Source organism: Pelobates fuscus, chromosome 1, assembly GCF_036172605.1.
Source record: "Pelobates fuscus isolate aPelFus1 chromosome 1, aPelFus1.pri, whole genome shotgun sequence".
Classification (NCBI taxonomy): Eukaryota; Metazoa; Chordata; class Amphibia; order Anura; family Pelobatidae; genus Pelobates; species Pelobates fuscus.
The window spans coordinates 488,270,434-488,289,828 of record NC_086317.1 but is presented as its reverse complement, the minus strand read 5'-3'; the positions used below and the strand labels follow the sequence as shown (position 1 = coordinate 488,289,828).

At 44.9% G+C, this 19,395-nt stretch overlaps 1 protein-coding gene across 1 annotated transcript in view; it reads right to left on the bottom strand.

Annotated features, from left to right (window-relative positions):
* LOC134573315 (short transient receptor potential channel 2-like) overlaps window positions 1–19,395 on the bottom strand; it is a 67,198-nt gene that overhangs the window by 17,455 nt on the left and 30,348 nt on the right. Inside the window, exons 2-8 of the mRNA XM_063432988.1 lie at window positions 17,540–18,232; window positions 9,573–9,776; window positions 8,596–8,760; window positions 7,532–7,706; window positions 6,566–6,766; window positions 2,187–2,349; window positions 405–497 (exon numbers count right to left, since the gene is read on the bottom strand). Coding sequence (XP_063289058.1) covers window positions 405–497; window positions 2,187–2,349; window positions 6,566–6,766; window positions 7,532–7,706; window positions 8,596–8,760; window positions 9,573–9,776; window positions 17,540–18,232 — 1,694 coding nt within the window. The remainder of the gene's footprint in view (window positions 1–404; window positions 498–2,186; window positions 2,350–6,565; window positions 6,767–7,531; window positions 7,707–8,595; window positions 8,761–9,572; window positions 9,777–17,539; window positions 18,233–19,395) is intronic.

Below are 19,395 nucleotides of genomic sequence, written 5' to 3'. Positions count from 1 at the left end.
TAGATGGTTATGATGTAGTGTAGCTGTTCTAACAATGCACCTTAGGCCGGACTCCAAACCAAAGTCAACATCCAAACAGTTTATGAAGCAGTTCACCACAAATGGTTTCATTGAATCTAAGCTAATTCACAGATGGAAATGATATTGATAATTAAGGGAAATTCCTCATTAGCGCAATCTGTGATAAAAGGTGAGACCTTGTGGTCCAAGTAAGTATCAAACCTTTTAAAAATGGGATGGTATTAGGGTAGTCCTGGCACCATAACCGCTATAGCATGCATTGGCGGTTGTAGTGATTTGAATGCCCCTTTAAGGACATCCTACGGCCCCAATAGCAAAGACTTACAACTGAAAGAACATTGTATATCGGCTCACGATTTATAGCAAGCTATTTATTAACATACTTCCCCAGCTTGTCGCTCTCACTGTAGTTGACGTAGATGTTATTGAGTCCACACAGGAAAGCAGTGAGAATTATCATCAGGATAAACATGAAGCTGCGAGACAAATAGAGAGCGATCGTTAGAATTAAAGTATCATACCATGACAACAAGAAATCCTGTCGCTGAATCCTAAATATATTAATCCTCAATAAAGCCCTCGGGGAGACATCAACTGTCCAGCCCATTCCTTGTTCATGAAAAACATTCTCTGGTGATTAGAACCTTTACCCACTTAACAACCCAGCTAACCTCCCTAACAAGTAACCTGATCAGTAACTTTCACCACTAAACCACCCGCCTAACCTCCCTAACCAGTAACCTTATCAGTAACGTTACCCACCTAGCCTGGCTAACCAGTAACCTTATTAGTAACGGTACCCACCTAACCTGAATAACCAGTAACCTGATCAGTAACTTTCACCACTAAACCACCCGCCTAACCTCCCTAACCAGTAACCTTATCAGTAACGTTACCCACCTAGCCTGGCTAACCAGTAACCTTATCAGTAACGGTACCCACCTAACCTGAATAACCAGTAACCTGATCAGTAACGGCACCCACCTAACCTGGCTAACCAGTAACCTGATCAGTAACGTTACCCACCTAGCCTGGCTAACCAGTAACCTGATCAGTAACGTTACCCACCTAACCTGCCTAACCAGTAACCTGATCAGTAACGTTACCCAACTAGCCTGGCTAACCAGTAACCTTATCAGTAACGTTACCCACCTACCTTGGCTAACCAGTAACCTGATCAGTAACGGTACCCACCTAACCTGCCTAACCAGTAACCTTATCAGTAACGTTACCCACCTACGTTGGCTAACCAGTAACCTGATCAGTAACGGTACCCACCTAACCTGCCTAACCAGTAACCTGATCAGTAACGTTACCCAACTAGCCTGGCTAACCAGTAACCTGATCAGTAACGTTACCCACCTAACCTGCCTAACCAGTAACCTTATCAGTAACGTTACCCACCTACCTTGGCTAACCAGTAACCTGATCAGTAACGTTACCCAACTAGCCTGGCTAACCAGTAACCTTATCAGTAACGTTACCCACCTACGTTGGCTAACCAGTAACCTGATCAGTAACGGTACCCACCTAACCTGCCTAACCAGTAACCTGATCAGTAACGTTACCCAACTAGCCTGGCTAACCAGTAACCTGATCAGTAACGTTACCCACCTAACCTGCCTAACCAGTAACCTTATCAGTAACGTTACCCACCTACCTTAGCTAACCAGTAACCTGATCAGTAACGGTACCCACCTAGCCTGGCTAACCAGTAACCTGATCAGTAACGTTACCCAACTAGCCTGGCTAACCAGTAACCTGATCAGTAACGTTACCCACCTAACCTGCCTAACCAGTAACCTGATCAGTAACGTTACCCACCTACCTTGGCTAACCAGTAACCTGATCAGTAACGGTACTCACCTAGCCTGGCTAACCAGTAACCCGATCAGTAACGGTACCGACTCAAACAGGAATTTTTACCACCTTACCCATAACTCTCACCTCTCAATCAATAACCTGACCTTCCTGATAAGTAATTTTACTAACCTGACCAGTAGCGTTACCCTTTTGACCAGTACTTTACACTCATGGCCAGTACTTTACACTAGTGGCCAGTGACTTTACACTCGTGGCCAGTAACTTTTAACTTGGACCAGTAATCTTCCAGAAGCGAGCCCCTATCTGATAATCTATGAGTTTGTTTCTGCATTAATTCTCACCGTATCATATCATCAATCATTTTCCCGATGGAAATCTGCAGAGTCCCCAGCGTCTCGTGAGCGGGCAGAATATATGCCAAGCGGGTGAAGCTGAGCATGCTGGTTACTGCAAATAAAACCTCCGCTATGAACTGAGGGTCTTCTGTGTTCCACTCAGGCCTTTCTGTAAGAGTCCGTACAACACGGTCTGTTAATGATCATTGATATTACACAGCCATGTTACAATGCTACCACCCACCCCATGGGTTCCATATTAAGGGGTTTAGAAATACACCCCTCTCTGTCATAGTAGAGATTTTTACCTGAAGTTGAATAGTCAGTGTTGAAAGCCTCCAGTTATTTCGATGTGCCCAGGGATATGGCGATGTGCAGGTAACTCTTTTCTTTGTTCTTTATGATATTAAGTTCATGAACGGTTGCACATTATTTGAACACGAGTCCCTAACGCATCTGGCAGTACAATTCATGGACCCAGACCGGAATATTCTGCTTATGTTTTGTACAGATCACAATTACAACTATGTGTGAAGCTCCAACATTTTCCACAGCGCAGATAGAGCATTTAAATATAAAGCCAAACAAATCCCAAATAATGAATGATAAAACCTTACTGGAGGCTAGCTAATATCCACGCTAAGTGAAGGACACAGTATTGGAATAAAATATACCTTAAATCCAGGAAAGGCGCAGCCTCTGTGGAGTTAAGTAGAAATACTGGATTGAGACTCATTTCTTCCCCCTAGAGTCTTTAACTGTGAGGAGGATCAATAAAATGGCCCCTTTTTTTCTCCTTTGTCTGTAATTACTACTTTACTCAAATTTGAATCAATTCCCAGGCATTACACATACTGCACGCTAACACGGTACACATACTGCACGCTAACACGGTACACATACTGCACGCTAACACGGTACACATACTGCACGCTAACACGGTACACATACTGCACGCTAACACGGTACACATACTGCACGCTAACACGGTACACATACTGCACGCTAACACGGTACACATACTGCACGCTAACAAGGTACACATACTGCACGCTAACACGGTACACATACTGCACGCTAACATGGTACACATACTGCACACTAACACGGTACACATACTGCACGCTAACACGGTACACATACTACACGCTAACACGGTACACATACTGCACGCTAACACGGTACACATACTGCACGCTAACACGGTGCACATACTGCACGCTAACACGGTACACATACTGCACGCTAACACGGTACACATTCTGCACGCTAACACGGTACACATACTGCACGCTAACACGGTACACATACTGCACGCTAACACGGTACACATACTGCACGCTAACACGGTACACATACTGCACGCTAACAAGGTACACATACTGCACGCTAACACGGTACACATACTGCACGCTAACACGGTACACATACTGCATGCTAACACGGTACACATACTGCACGCTAACACGGTACACATGCTGCACGCTAACACGGTACACATGCTGCACGCTAACACGGTACACATGCTGCACGCTAACACGGTACACATACTGCACGCTAACACGGTACACATACTGCACGCTAACACGGTACACATACTGCACGCTAACATGGTACACATACTGCACGCTAACACGGTACACATACTGCACGCTAACACGGTACACATACTGCACGCTAACACGGTACACATACTGCACGCTAACACGGTACACATACTGCACGCTAACACGATACACAAACTGCACGCTAACAAACCAAAAGGCAGTTGGTAGTGCCCTGTAAATATAGGACTGAGCTACTCAAGCTCAGCCAAGACATTTCCCTAGCTGGAAATCTGGGTGTCCGGAAAAAAGTAAAGACCGGCTAACCCAGATCTTCTTCTGGCCAGGGATCACACAGGATCTACAAAATTACTGCATGACGTGTGACACTTGCCAAAAGACAGGGAAGAGGGGTGACCACCGGAAGGCAAAACTCCACCCTTTACCCATAATAGAGGAGCCATTCCACCGGGTAGCGGTGAACTTGATAGGCCCCCTTCATATGCCCAGCACCTCTGGAAAGAGCTACATCCTCACGGTGGTAGATCATGCTACTAGATATACGGCGGCTGTAGCCCTTTCTAATATAGAGGCAGAGACTGTGCTGGAAGCCCTAGTGAAATTTTTTATTAGGGTAGGCTTCCCTAGGGAGATATAATCTGACTAGGGGACCCAGTTCACGCCAATGGTGACCCAACAGTTATGGCAAAGTTGCGGAGTAAAACCCCTGTTTAACTCTCCCTACCACCCACAGACGAACGGACTCTGTGAGCGCTTTAATGGCATGCTATATCAGATGCTTAAGGCATTCACAGAGTTCTGTCGACAGTGGGAAAGGTTCCTCCCCCACCTCCTACCGCGTTTGCCTACCAGGCGTCCACAGGGTTCTCCCCCTTCGAACTCCTCTACGGGAGAAAAGTACGGGGACCCCTGGACCTCAAACTGGAGCACTGGGAAAGTAACACAGGAGAGACAGGAATACCTGTCATGCTGTACGTTCTACAGTTTATGGATCCCTTGCAGGCTCTCACTGACTCCGTTAGGGACAGTCTTGGGGCGGCCCAGCGGCGCCAGAAAAGATGGTATGATAAGGGTGCCCGAGAAAGGGTTCTAGAAATAGGACAGAAGGTATTAGCTCTGTAGCCGACTAAGAAAGATAAGCTTCAGGCCGCCTGGCAGGGACCCTTCCGGGTGGTGGAACGCATAAGCGACATTACCTACATTGCAGGGAAATGTTCAGATGAAAGGATACGGAGAGTGTTCCATGTGAACATGTTCAAACCCTACTTCGAGAGGGTAGAGGACGTGGCTGCAGTATGTGCTCCGTCGTCCAAAGTTAATGAGGGCCTTCCCCTTCTGGATTTGCTTGCACCGTCCCCAGGTACGGTGGAACAGGTCCATCTAGGGGAACAACTAAGCCCTCTAGAAAAGACTGAGGCCACCCAGCTGCTCCAGGGATACGGAGATATGTTCTCCTCATTACCTGGGTACACCACCGCTGTGGTCCACCGGGTTGATACCCAGGGAGAAACTCCCCTACGGCAACAGCCCTACCGTATCCCTGAAGCAGTCAGCTAATATGCAGAACGAGATTCAGGAGATGTTAGAGCTAGGTGTCATAGTGCCATCCCAGAGTCCATGGGCTCCACTGGTGGTGCTGGTACCCAAGCAAGACGGTCTTCTGTATCGATTACTGGAAACTTAATGACAGTACAGTTACCGATGCCTACCCCATGCCCTGGGTAGACGAGTTGCTAGATCAGCTTGGGTCTTCACCTTGGGTCTTCACCTGACTACCATAGATCTGTGTAAAGGTTATTGGCAGATCCCCCTGGAGCCAGCGGCCATGCCCAAGTCGGCCTTCGTCACCCCATTTGGGCTATACCAGTTTAAGGTTATGCCCTTTGGGATGAAGAATGCCTGGCTACTTTTCAGATGATGGCCGACAGGGATTTCAGGACTTTGCGTGTGTGTAGCCATCTACTGCTGCACTATTACCCAGGGAGGTCAGCTATGCCACTGTGGAGAAGGAATGCCTGGCTCTTGTATGCGCATTAAAGAAGCTACAGCCCTGACCGACCACAACCCCGTCATCTGGCTGAACCGGGTTGCTGGGGATTACTCCCATTTGCTGCGATGGAGCCTGGCTCTGCAGCCATATGACTTTACCATGCAGTACAGGCCTGGTAGGCATAACGGCAACGCCGACGGGCTATCCAGGCAGGTTGGTGGGGACTGGTTAGTTTAGCGGGAGACAAAGGGACCAGAGTCTTTCCCATGCTTTGGCTCCCAGGTACGGAGACTTCTGGGATGAAGAACCCCTGTCGGAATGGGTATGAGGCCCCCTCGCCTGGGAGGCGGGCTGTCTATACCTGGGAGACAAAGTGACGGCGACCACTCTTTCCCATGCTTTGGTACCCAGGTATAGAGGATCCTAAGATAGGATTCCTGTTTGGTTGGGATGAAGACCCCTTGCATGGGGCTATGCATAAAAGCTGTGTGCACCAATAAAGCATTGTCAGAGTTGTACCCTTCATCTAGTCTCGACTGATGTTTGGGGAAGAGATTGCTGAGCCGCTGAATTCACTCACAAGTGGCACATTGATTCTTGGAAAAAAACGGAACAGTGCCTCGAACTGCGAGCTATAATCCCTGAATACCTAGCAGTTCAAGAGGAACCACACGAACGGGTATACGAAATACCAGCGTTCGTTACACAGGTTAACATGGAAAATGCAAAAAAAAATAATCCCCAAACTGTACAAAAGTAAGCGTGCAAAAATGCAGATATTTAAATAGGCCACAATTTCACAATTCCATATATTAGGGTGGTTGTCTCACCTGCCTTGGTGAAGTAGAAGCAGACATCAGAGTCCGGTTCATCCACACAGGACAGATATCCCTTCACGGTCACCAGGATTCTCAGAGAGAACGAGGCCAGATACATACTGATGGTCACAATGTCCAGGAAGTTCCACCAGTCTAAGAAGTAGCTCCTCAGACCCTCAATCCAGACTTCTTTACATTCGTGCCACAGGAAACCTGTACAACATCAGTAGCAGGTTAAAGAAAATAGACATTTATCAACAAATGTTATCTATACTCAAAGGATTGTCTCAGGCTGTCTCTCTGGGATTAATAGATGTCTTAGACTGTCTCTCTTAGAATAATATACATCTGAGACTGTCTCTCTGGGATTATTAGATGTCTCAGGCTGTCTCTCTGAGATGAACATGTGTATGAGACTACCTTTTTCACAGATAGTATTTAGATATCCCAGTGGTGAGATTAGGGGACAGTCTATGGTGGTCGTCCCCAGCTTGTGTCAAACCATTTTCAAGCAGTTTGATAAGAACGGTTGGATTTCATGTCACATACAGCCCCGGCCCCTCTTCTCTAGCTTAGCTAATATCTTTATTAGACCGTCCTGCTTCATATGGTAACGGGCAAAAGCCGAGACCTCCGGTGGTAACGCAATCTGACAGTGTTATGGATATCACCCAGTTTATACCACTCACGGCTCTTCACCTGGCTAAATTAACCAAAGTTTAAGTAGGATTGCGTCATTATCAACAATTGACCAAAATAAGAAGTTTCAGTAGGATTGCGTCATTATCAACAATTGACCAAAATAAGAAGTTTCAGATATTAATCAGATCATATGGTTACTGTCTAACTGAAGACCTGTTGGACCATAATGAATGTGCCATGGATCTCTCTGTGGCCTGTTAATGCAAGCGTGGCCTGGTGCGTGGCCTGGTGCGTGGCCTGGTGCTAGTGAGCCAAAGTGGCAGAGTTTACACCCACCTGCGACCCAGATCATGTGCAGGGAATTCTGCCAGATGGCCTGGCTCCGGCCTTCATAAATATCATGTCTCCTTTCCATTATCAAGGATTCCACCAAGAGAAAGATAAGAAACCACAAGTACGACGCAGAATGGAGGAGGAACTTAATCACCGGGATCTTCAGGGTTTTACCAACCTGGATCAGAGTTAGGAGAAAGGGTTAATACATGGGATTCTGCCTGGGTTTAAATATTGCTGTAACTGGAAGAAATTCTAACTATTGAAATATTTATAGTAAAATATTTTATAGGAATTTATGTGTGTTTATGTATTAAAGGGTCACTCCAACCAAAGACAATGTTTTAATAAAGATACTAACCTGAGCGGTGACATTGATCTACACTGCACAACCACTTCATTAAACTAGTTATTTTGTTGACTATAGTATCCCTTTAAGGGGTCAATGAGCAAATCAATAAAGTCAGGTTCCCCATGATGAGCATAACGGCCAGCAGCACATGCACAGTGTTCGGTTTAAGACCATTTTGAGCAGTCCAGCACTTAAAGGGACACTCCAAATACTGTAAGCAGTTTAGCTTGCTGAAAAGCTTCATGTGTGACGAATGTGTCCTCGTTATTCATTTTACAGAAAGTGCATTATTTTATAGAAATGAATACTTTTAAAAATTAACCTGGTTACACCCCCAGCTGTCAATCATATAATCGGTCATGTTACTTCCTGGTTTGGTCATTTCAGTGGAGATGAAGAGGCAGCAATTGCCCAGAGCACCTGCCTTGCAAAGAAGTGAGGGCTTGCAAGGGCTGTAAACAAGAGACCTGCAGCTTTTACTTTCCGTTTTTAGATTTATCCCCAATGAATAAATGCATGGATGTTTCCATTGGGGGTAAATCTACTAACTTGTTTGAAATACCTTTTTTCCCCCCATTTTAGTGTTCCTTTAACCAGTTAGCAAAAATTGCTATAGCAACCGTTCCCGCAGTCTATAACGATGACCTAATTTTCTATGTAAACTGCATACTTTGTGTAAATTCTTCTGGTCTCGCCGTTTGATTAATTGTCCCACCTTGGATTTGGGAGACAGCCAGTAGGTGAGGCACAGGATGGGCATAGTGAAGAAGATGGTGCAAGCAATGAATATTTTCCAAATCGTGTTACTCCCTCTCCACCCGGACAGCTTCCCACTCCAAATGGAAGACAGGACCTGCTGGCAAATGGGGTGAGCAACGAACTGCAACGAGAAACAGAACAATCACACTCAGAGCCGTGAAACCCTGACCTCTCTATAACACCTACTCTATAGCCGACCTCACTATAACACCCTCTCAATAGCTGACCACTCTATAGCCAACCTCCCTTAAAAACCATCTCTATAACCACCCTCCCTATAGCACCCTCTCTATAACACCCCCTCTATAGCCAACCTCCCTATAACACCCCCTCTATAGCCAACCTCCCTATAGCACCCTCTCTATAACACCCCCTCTATAGCCAACCTCCCTATAGCACCCTCTCTATAACACCCCTTCTATAGCCAACCTCCCTATAGCACCCTCTCTATAACACCCCCTCTATAGCCAACCTCCCTATAGCGCCCTCTCTATAACACCCCCTCTATAGCCAGCCTCCCTATAGCACCCTCTATATAACACCCCCTCTATAGCCAACCTCCCTATAGCACCCTCTCTATAACACCCCCTCTATAGCCAACCTCCCTATAGCTCCCTCTCTATAACACCCCCTCTGTAGCCATCCTCCTTATAGTACCCTCTCTATAACACCCCCTCTATAGCCAACCTCCCTATATCACCCTCTCTATAACACCACCTCTATAGCACCCTCTCTATAACACCCCTTCTATAGCCAACCTCCCTATAGCACCCTCTCTATAACACCCCCTCTATAGTCAACCTCCCTATAGCACCCTCTCAATAGCCGACCTCCGAGTTACGGAGGTGTGTGTATACTCTCAGGGTTAGTACATAGTTAGAGGTGTGTGTATACTCTCAGGTTTAGCACAGAGTTACGGAGGTGAGCCTTTACCCGTTTTTGGTTGTGATGCACAGCGAGCCGGAGTCGGGCCAGGTTTGGTATTCCCTCTTCGAAGGTCTGGATGTCCATCTCCTCTTCATCACTGTCATCCCCACAGTCATTGAGCACAGCAGTGACTTCACTCTGGTTCCGGCACATTCCCAGAAGCTCTACGGCAAACTCCTGACTCAGATCCTCCAGACTCAGGTATTCTGGCTGCAAACCCACAGGGACAGAATGATTAAAGTATATTTACATGGATAACATGTCAGCTATAGGGACAATGTTAAAGGACCCTAAAGCTTTTAAATACAAGCCTGTATTGCTAACGCGTGTGTGTCCTAACGCTACATTACTTTTAGTTTCCCGCCTCCTCCTGTTTCTGGTAAAAACCTTTTTTTCAGTGTTTGGACTCTCTCTGGGCGCTGTTGCCTGGGCCTTCTCCCGCTACATTATTTGGCTCTTTAACTGATGACCACTCCAAAGTGCCTCATAGAGGAATTTTGGAAAATCAGTGGCATGCACCCCATTGTGCAGCGCTATGGAATTTGCTGGCGCTATATAAATAATAAAATAATAATGCACGGCAAGTGTCAAATGCTCTCTCAAATGCTTCTCATGGGAAAGCAAATGAACTGAATGCGTAAATGTGTCTGTGCAGTGGTAGCGCCTCTAGTGGTTGTGAGGAAGATAATCACAACAGGTGTGTTTAACCCCGTAATGTAAGAATTGCGGTTTCTACAAAATGGCAATGTTTTACATTGCAGTGTTAAAAGGACGTGACTGCAGGACTCAGACTATCTCATTGGGATGATGTGGGTGGCTTCAGTGTCCCTTTAATGACAGTGTAACGGATCACCTGGCACCCCGACTGGGTACCTCCGTTAATGGATGCTCCAAGCGTTTCCTGAGGACTCCAAGCACTCTGGCAGACACCACAATCACCGTATTGGAGAAGCATATGAATCCTCTCAAGCCTCTGAATGCTGTAGACAGTTGAATAGGAACCATACGAATAGGTTTGCACTCCTAGCAGTCAAACTGGAACAGCATGCAATAAATCCTCCCCCAATAATGAGACAACACTTCACTTTGAGGGTAAAACAGGAACTCTGGACTGGCACATCCAGCCTGGCTTTTATTTCCAACTCACACATACAGGCCACACCCAGGGGGAGCCATAAAATAACCAATAGTATCACGGGTGCAACCCACACATCCCCTCCCCTTAGTGTGACACATAATCCCATTATTCATACAGTTTAAACATAACTTTTACACAATATCTATAACTTCTAAAATATACATGTCACAAACATAAAACATACATTTTCTTACTCAGCATACTTCAGTTAGTAATACTCTCAAAAATCATCCCAATCCATCCAGTAGATCAATAGTTAGCTGGAGGTCCCTTTATGACCGACCGCAAGCACATTTTCCTGCCCAAAACAGTTCCATAGATTTGGGCTGTGCGGTCGGTCAATTACTGGCATAAAAACGGCTAAGTCCCATTCGAAGTGTGCCTGTACTTCGACTTTAGTTGAAGTGTCGAAGTGGAGGGGATGGTAAGGGTCGGCGGTGTTCGAAGTTAAAATGGCCGCCGCTACGTGGTCCTTTGTCCGATGCCGGCCACTTCGACAACTTCGACAGCTTCGACAACTTCGACAACTTCGACAACTTCGACTGCTTCGACTGTGTCCGAAGTGCCATATACAAAAGTACCAATCTTTCCCCAAAGTATTTAAAGGGCTAGGGACAGTATTCTACAATCCACATGCCCAAAAGTAGTTCTTAAAGGGTCAGTACATTATGGTAGCAGTCCATAAGCCCCAATTCAGTCCCTTAAAGGGCAATATCTCCCAGGGACCATAATCATTGGGCAGGAGGCTAGCAACCAGGCTTCTCCAGTTCTCAGTGGCGAGGTTGGTTCCGCCACAGACAGCATTACTGAAATATCTAATCCTGCAACGGCTCGTCTCATCGCAGAGTTCTTCGCCATCGTTGGGTAATCACCGATTTAATCATTATGCTTTTCATTAAACTGTTTTTTATCCACTTTACAAGATATCAGTAAATGTTAAGGATTGAGTCTTTTTGAGTATATTCTGGATAATGTCGTGTAATGTGCTACGCATGTCTGTTCATTGTGTTTACATTCTGGTATTTTGAGAATTTGTATTTCCACAATTACCAGCAGATCTGTTTCTCATGAACACAGCACCTAACAATTTTTATTTATAGACGAAACGTTTATGAAGCTTTGCGAGTCACGGGATACTACTAATATTACTTAATACTCTGTAGTACTCAAATTTGTTATTTTATATCTGTATATAAATACACAGTGGGTCCCAAATATCAGAGAACCTATTAAGGATAACCTGTTTGGACTGTTTTTATTTGGCGCAATGACTACATTGAGTGTGTGCAAGCGCATGTAGTTATTCTGCTGTTTTTAGTTGCCGGGCGAAGGGCATAAATGTACAGACACAATGGAAGATTACCATCGAGTTATGCGGACAATCTTGGATTAAACATTTGTTCGGAGGTAGATAGGCCGACAAGGAAGTATTGAAGATCCCCACCCCCCACCCTCCGATTTAACACCGTTGGATTTCTACCTGTAGGGAAATCTGAAGAACATTGTGATATTTCTTATAGATATCCTCTTTACGAAATACTAATACTGACTCCAAAGATTCAATCAGACAATGTAAGGACTACTTTGTCTTATGGACAAGCCTAAAACAAAAGGCGGAGCTCCGCAGTCAACATTTGTCCATTTATGAAGGTCCAGTGGTTTCCTCCACAGACCTCATTGTTGCACTTTCCCAAAGAGAGCAGTGATACGGCTCATGGAGAAAGAACTTCCAGGGGCCAAAGGAGACCTTGAGGAAGAAGATGGTGGTGGGAGGGAGCGCTTCAGTTAAGTATACCTACCTAAGACTGCACACCACAACCACTTGACCGTAACTGGACATGTCACTGTGGCGAAAGTGACCTCGCCACTGGTTTTTGGAGGGGCCTGTTTGCCAGCCTCCTACCATATGACCTTGGCCCCTGTGATAAACCTGGCTAAAATACTTTAAACAGGCTCTCTTCATGTCAGTTATGTACTTTTGTACTCCAGACAGAGACACCGACTGTTAGCCCTGATTCTATGGAACTGTTTTGGGCATGGGACCATGCCTGCGCTTGGGCAAAACTATGACTTCCATAAAGTTCCTGAACCGATCTGCGTGATTTTTGGATATGTTGTTCACCCAGGTCGGGGCTATCAGGGGATGTAATGTTTATGGGGTTTTATTTGGTTTTAAGGTACTTTTTGGGGTTTCATAAAATTGTAAGTGTTTCTGTGCTTGGAGATAATTGGGTTACCCTGTGCCCAACAAGGTCCACCCTTGGGTGTCGCCCTTGTTGGGAAACTTGCATAAAAGGCCAGTGTGCCTCCATTAAAATTATGTTCCTGCTTACCCTCAACATAGAGTCTCATCTCATGTGTGTTGGGGGAGGGGAAGGGATTGTATCTACCCTGGGGATTGCTATATTACTATACTCCCCTGGGATTATAATCACTAGCTCTCGTAAGAGCAATTCCTGCTTGACTCTCTGGAGGAAGAGAGGTTCACCCACTGGAAGCTGGATCCTGGTCTTGGGTCCAGGGTGGGTGGAGGACGGGGAGTTCCCAGCCAAGCTTTAATGCTGGACGTAGGGACTGCAGTGCTAATGGTGTCTGGTGGAGTGCTTGGAGTCCTCGGGGAGCACTAGGAGCATCCGTCAGTGGAGGTACCCAACCGGGGTACAGGAAGCTCCATTGCAATCACCTTCAGGGATCTGTGAAAAGTATGCCAAGACGCCCGAAACATGACAGATCCGCTTTAATGCTATTGAATCTTGGGAGTAAAGCGGTGTCCACTTTTGTTTTCTTGCTTTAATGGTTAACTTCACATTTTATATTCTTCTACCCGAATCAATCGGCCAAACTCAAACAGTAAATACATTTTAGGGCAATAAATGATTATTTGTAATTGTACCAAAATCTGTGGGACTTATTTGCAAACCTGAAAAATAAATTGTAAACCGTGAGCTAAACAGCCAAATGTGATTATACGTAGATCGGAGATTTATTCCCAAATCATCATTTTGTTTACCTAAAGTTTGCAATCAGGTTTTCAATTTACTATAATTTGTTGTTTAGTGAAGAAACCCTCCAATGAAGGGGAGGGGCAATGTTATGTTTTAATGAGCAGCTTAAAATGTATAATTGCCATAATTGTGTCAAATAATAAATGAGGTGTTTTACGATATGATATTTCTGATATTTATTATTTGACCTCAATGCCGGCACCGAGATCTTATGGTATCATCGGAGAGCACATAGAATGTGCCAAACATGTGCATTTTTCTGCGTGTGTCTGAGTGCGTGCATGCGTGTGTCTGAGTGCGTGTGTATGCGTCTGTGTGTCTGAGTGCGTGCATGCGTGTTTCTGTGTGCGTGTGTATGCGTCTGTGTGTCTGAGTGGGGCAAATATCCTTCATGAGTAAAATTGTTAAACAGATTATTATACAGTTATCTTACGATGTGTCCACACTCACTATGAATGGACTCTGTCTACACTAATAAAGGCGTTGCAGGTTCCAGACACACCTGAGATGTGACCCAGACAGAGAGGTGGGGATATGTCAGGACAGTTACCTATGAACACATATTGCTGAAAGTCTTGGGATCTCAATGAAAATAGCCAGAACAAGCACACGCTGCACAGGCAGGTATTCAATGTGATCACACCATGCTCCCCAAATATGAAGTGTGACAAAGTTCTGTTCCTCCTGACAATCACCTGGGGGCACCACCCCCATCCTGACAGTCACAGTCAGTAATGTGGTGGAACATAATACTAGTACTGATCTTTCTTTTTATAATAAGTGGCTGCTTTGTGAAGTGCCCGCCTGATTTAAAATAAAAAAAACAATGATATTCACCTGTCTCTCCACCAACTGCACTTGTCCGAGGCTCCAGACCCCAAAAAACTCCTAGCAATTTCCCACTTTTATGATGGGGTATTTTGGGTGATTTCAGGACACATTACTGGGAGTATTATTGCTGTGGAGCTCTGTTATACACTCAGACACATTACTGGGAGTATTATTGCTGTGGAGCTCTGTTATACACTCAGACACATTACTGGGAGTATTATTGCTGTGGAGCTCTGTTATACACTCAGACACATTACTGGGAGTATTATTGCTGTGGAGCTCTGTTATACATTCAGACACATTACTGGGAGTATTATTGCTGTGGAGCTCTGTTATACACTCAGACACATTACTGGGAGTATTATTGCTGTGGAGCTCTGTTATACACTCAGTCACATTACTGGGAGTTTTATTGCTGTGGAGCTCTGTTATACACTCAGACACATTACTGGGAGTATTATTGCTGTGGAGCTCTGTTATACACTCAGACACATTACTGGGAGTATTATTGCTGTGGAGCTCTGTTATACATTCAGACACATTACTGGGAGTATTATTGCTGTGGAGCTCTGTTATACACTCAGACACATTACTGGGAGTATTATTGCTGTGGAGCTCTGTTATACACTCAGTCACATTACTGGGAGTTTTATTGCTGTGGAGCTCTGTTATACACTCAGACACATTACTGGGAGTATTATTGCTGTGGAGCTCTGTTATACACTCAGGCACATTACTGGGAGTTTTATTGCTGTGGAGCTCTGTTATACACTCAGACACATTACTGGGAGTATTATTATTGTGGAGCTCTGTTATACACTCAGACACATTACTGGGAGTATTATTGCTGTGGAGCTCTGTTATACACTCAGACACATTACTTGGAGTATTATTGCTGTGGAGCTCTGTTATTCACTCAGACACATTACTGGTAGTATTATTACTGTGGAGCTCTGTTATACACTCAGACACATTACTGGGAGTATTATTGCTGTGGAGCTCTGTTATACACTCAGACACATTACTGGGAGTATTATTGCTGTGGAGCTCTGTTATACACTCAGACACATTACTGGGAGTATTATTGCTGTGGAGCTCTGTTATTCACTCAGACACATTACTGGGAGTATTATTGCTGTGGAGCTCTGTTATACACTCAGACACATTACTGGGAGTATTATTGCTGTGGAGCTCTGTTATACACTCAGGCACATTACTGGGAGTTTTATTGCTGTGGAGCTCTGTTATACACTCAGACACATTACTGGGAGTATTATTGCTGTGGAGCTCTGTTATACACTCAGACACATTACTTGGAGTATTATTGCTGTGGAGCTCTGTTATTCACTCAGACACATTACTGGTAGTATTATTACTGTGGAGCTCTGTTATACACTCAGACACATTACTGGGAGTATTATTGCTGTGGAGCTCTGTTATACACTCAGACACATTACTGGGAGTATTATTGCTGTGGAGCTCTGTTATACACTCAGACACATTACTGGGAGTATTATTGCTGTGGAGCTCTGTTATTCACTCAGACACATTACTGGGAGTATTATTGCTGTGGAGCTCTGTTATACACTCAGACACATTACTGGGAGTATTATTGCTGTGGAGCTCTGTTATACACTCAGACACATTACTGGGAGTATTATTGCTGTGGAGCTCTGTTATACACTCAGTCACATTACTGGGAGTTTTATTGCTGTGGAGCTCTGTTATACACTCAGACACATTACTGGGAGTATTATTATTGTGGAGCTCTGTTATACACTCAGACACATTACTGGGAGTATTATTGCTGTGGAGCTCCGCTATACACTCAGACACATTACTGGGAGTATTATTGCTGTGGAGCTCTGTTATACACTCAGACACATTACTGGGAGTATTATTGCTGTGGGGCTCTGTTATGCACAGACACATTACTGGGAGTATTATTGCTGTGGGGCTCTGTTATACACTCAGACACATTACTGGGAGTATTATTGCTGTGGGGCTCTGTTATGCACAGACACATTACTGGGAGTATTATTACTGTGGAGCTCTGTTATACACTCAGACACATTACTGGGAGTATTATTGCTGTGGGGCTGTTATACACTCACACACATTACTGGGAGTATTATTGCTGTGGAGCTCTGTTATACACTCAGACACATTACTGGGAGTATTATTGCTGTGGAGCTCTGTTATACACTCATGCACATTACTGGGTATTATTGCTGTGGAGCTCTGTTATACACTTGGATACAACAATATGGAGCTCCTAGAAAACAGGAAAATTAGGACGGAAAAGAGGGACAGTGTGATTGAGGCCCAAATTAGAGACATTGGGACTTGGTGCTGCCATTGACTTGTCATGATGCCAACAATTCCCGTACTATATGTCAGGAAAGGACAACCCAACACAATTTATTTAATTACAGAGCCTTTATTTAATCCAGAACAGGGTCTTTCTGTGACCTGAGACCTTGTATTGCCCACCTACATTGGTGAGAGAGAGCTTAATTTATATTGATGTTGTGCTGGGTGTACATATTACTGTTTGTATGGGGACAGCGCGCTATCTGACGCTAACATTATTATTAATCAGACTTTATATGTGTATTTAGACCCTGCCTTATATGCATTATGTAAAGCCACTTACCCTGTCCTTGCACCGATCAGGAACCTCTTAATCCCAGCAATGAGAACGCAGCTCACATACGGAGTTCTCTATAACCCTGAGTCTCTCTGCAACCCTTTTTCTGACTAGTTTACCTCTTCCAATGATATACCGTTTACCTGACTCTGTCTAGTTTTTGTTCATGCTGCCTCTCTGTTGTCATGACCTAGGTTTGTATTTACCTCTCTATTGTACATTTAGCCTGGCCACTGTGAAGACTCTATCTGTTATTGTTATCCAAGACTCTGCATGTTAGGGTAATTCCATATGACAGGTTATCATACAACCAGTGTTAAAAAAAAAAAAAGTTGCAGCCTAAACCCACCTTAAACTCTGGCTCCTTCCTGGACAGACGCTTCAGTTCACGGCTAAGTTTGAAAGCCTGAAGCATGGCATCTTCGCTGGCAATGGACAGGTAAGCTCTGCTGGCAATGCCTTTGTAAGTATTGATGCGGGACAGTGAGAATTTAAGAAGATCATACTTGCGCCCATTGCTGCACTCCAAGCAGGCACAGGAGATCTTGTGAGGAGTGGTGATTACGTGCCCCTTCTTCATCAACATCTCCACAATCTCATAGAGGTCCTTCTCACAGGCCAACGTAAGTGGGGTCACTCCAGGGGCAAAACGAGAATTGTCTATAGAGTTGTCAAAAAAAGCGAGTGAAAACGACTTGATGTCCATCTTGATCCCTTTTTCCTGATCTAACCGGTCTAGTAACATTTTAACTACATGTGGCTGGTTGGTGTCCACTGCCACCAAGAGAGCTTCATGGATCTGGCGGAAGTCAAACTTAACACAATGCAACAAAGTCTTCATGATCTCCTCATTCCCTGTGCGGATGGCCAAGTTGAGAGCCTCCCGCCACAATCGGTCCTCGCTGTCGTCCAGCTGACGCAGGATCCCATCGCTGACCTGGAGAAGTTGTTGAACCTGGATGAGATTTCCATCGTGGATTGCATTGACGAGTGATACTGGAAACTTGAGTTTTTTATTGACAATCTCTCTCCAGTTGGCTTGCTGGGGAACATGAGAGATAAAATATCATGTTAAATCAAAATTTAAAAGGACACTATAGGCATCAAAACAACTTTAGCTTAAAAGGACACTATAGGCATCCTGACCACTTCAGCTCATACGCAGTGTCCCTGCCCCCCTTAATCCTGTAATGTAAATCATTGCAGTTTTCGAGAAACTGCAATAAGTACATTGCGGGAATAAGACTGCTTCTAATGGATGTTAATCAGACAGCCACTAGAGCGACTTCCTGCTTTCTAGGCAATTTGAGGACTGCACGAGGACATCCAGCGTCAGTAAAATCCCCCCATAGGAAAACACTGCTTCAATAATTTTCTATGTGGATTGGGTGCATTAGCGCCCCCCTTCTGCCCCCCATCTCGGGTGACATTGGAGGAGGCAGAGCACTGACTCGGCACTGAAATCGGGTAGGTGTTACAAGGTTTAACTCTTGCAGCACTGGGGTGGGGGTGGGGGCTGTTTCAATGTTAAAATATCTGTCATTTAGGAGTTAAATCAAAGCATTGTCAGATTGTATTTACTGTGTTGACAGTGAGCCCAGGAAAGTCAGGACATTCAAAACAGACTTAAGATTTTGATAAAAGGTATAACTTAACAATAGTGTTGTCGCGAACTTCCGCAAATGTTCGCGAACCGGCGAACCGCCATTGACTTCAATGGGCAGGCGAATTTTAAAACCAACAGGGACTCTTTCTGGCCACAAAAGTGATGGAAAAGTTGTTTCAAGGGGACTAACACCTGGACTGTGGCATGCCGGAGGGAGCTCCATGGCAAAACTCCCATGGAAAATTACACAGTTGATGCAGAGTCTGCTTTTAATCCATAAAGGGCAGAAATCACCTAACATTGACACCTGTCCTCAAAGCCCCTGATACACACTGACACAGAGCAGAATAGAGACTGTTCCCCGTCCTCAGAGACCATGATACACACTGACACAGAGCAGAATAGAGACTGTTACCCCTACATAGGATCACTTGGCAGATATGGCGGGGTCGTGGGAGGGGGAGGATGACTTTCACCTCTTCCCCTGTTAGATTCCCGTTGTGCTGTGACATCACCCTTATACGCTGTGTAAAGCATACTTTTTAATTTGATCAGCATGGCCACTTGAGTTTTTATAGTTTTCACGCTGCTTGTAGTTT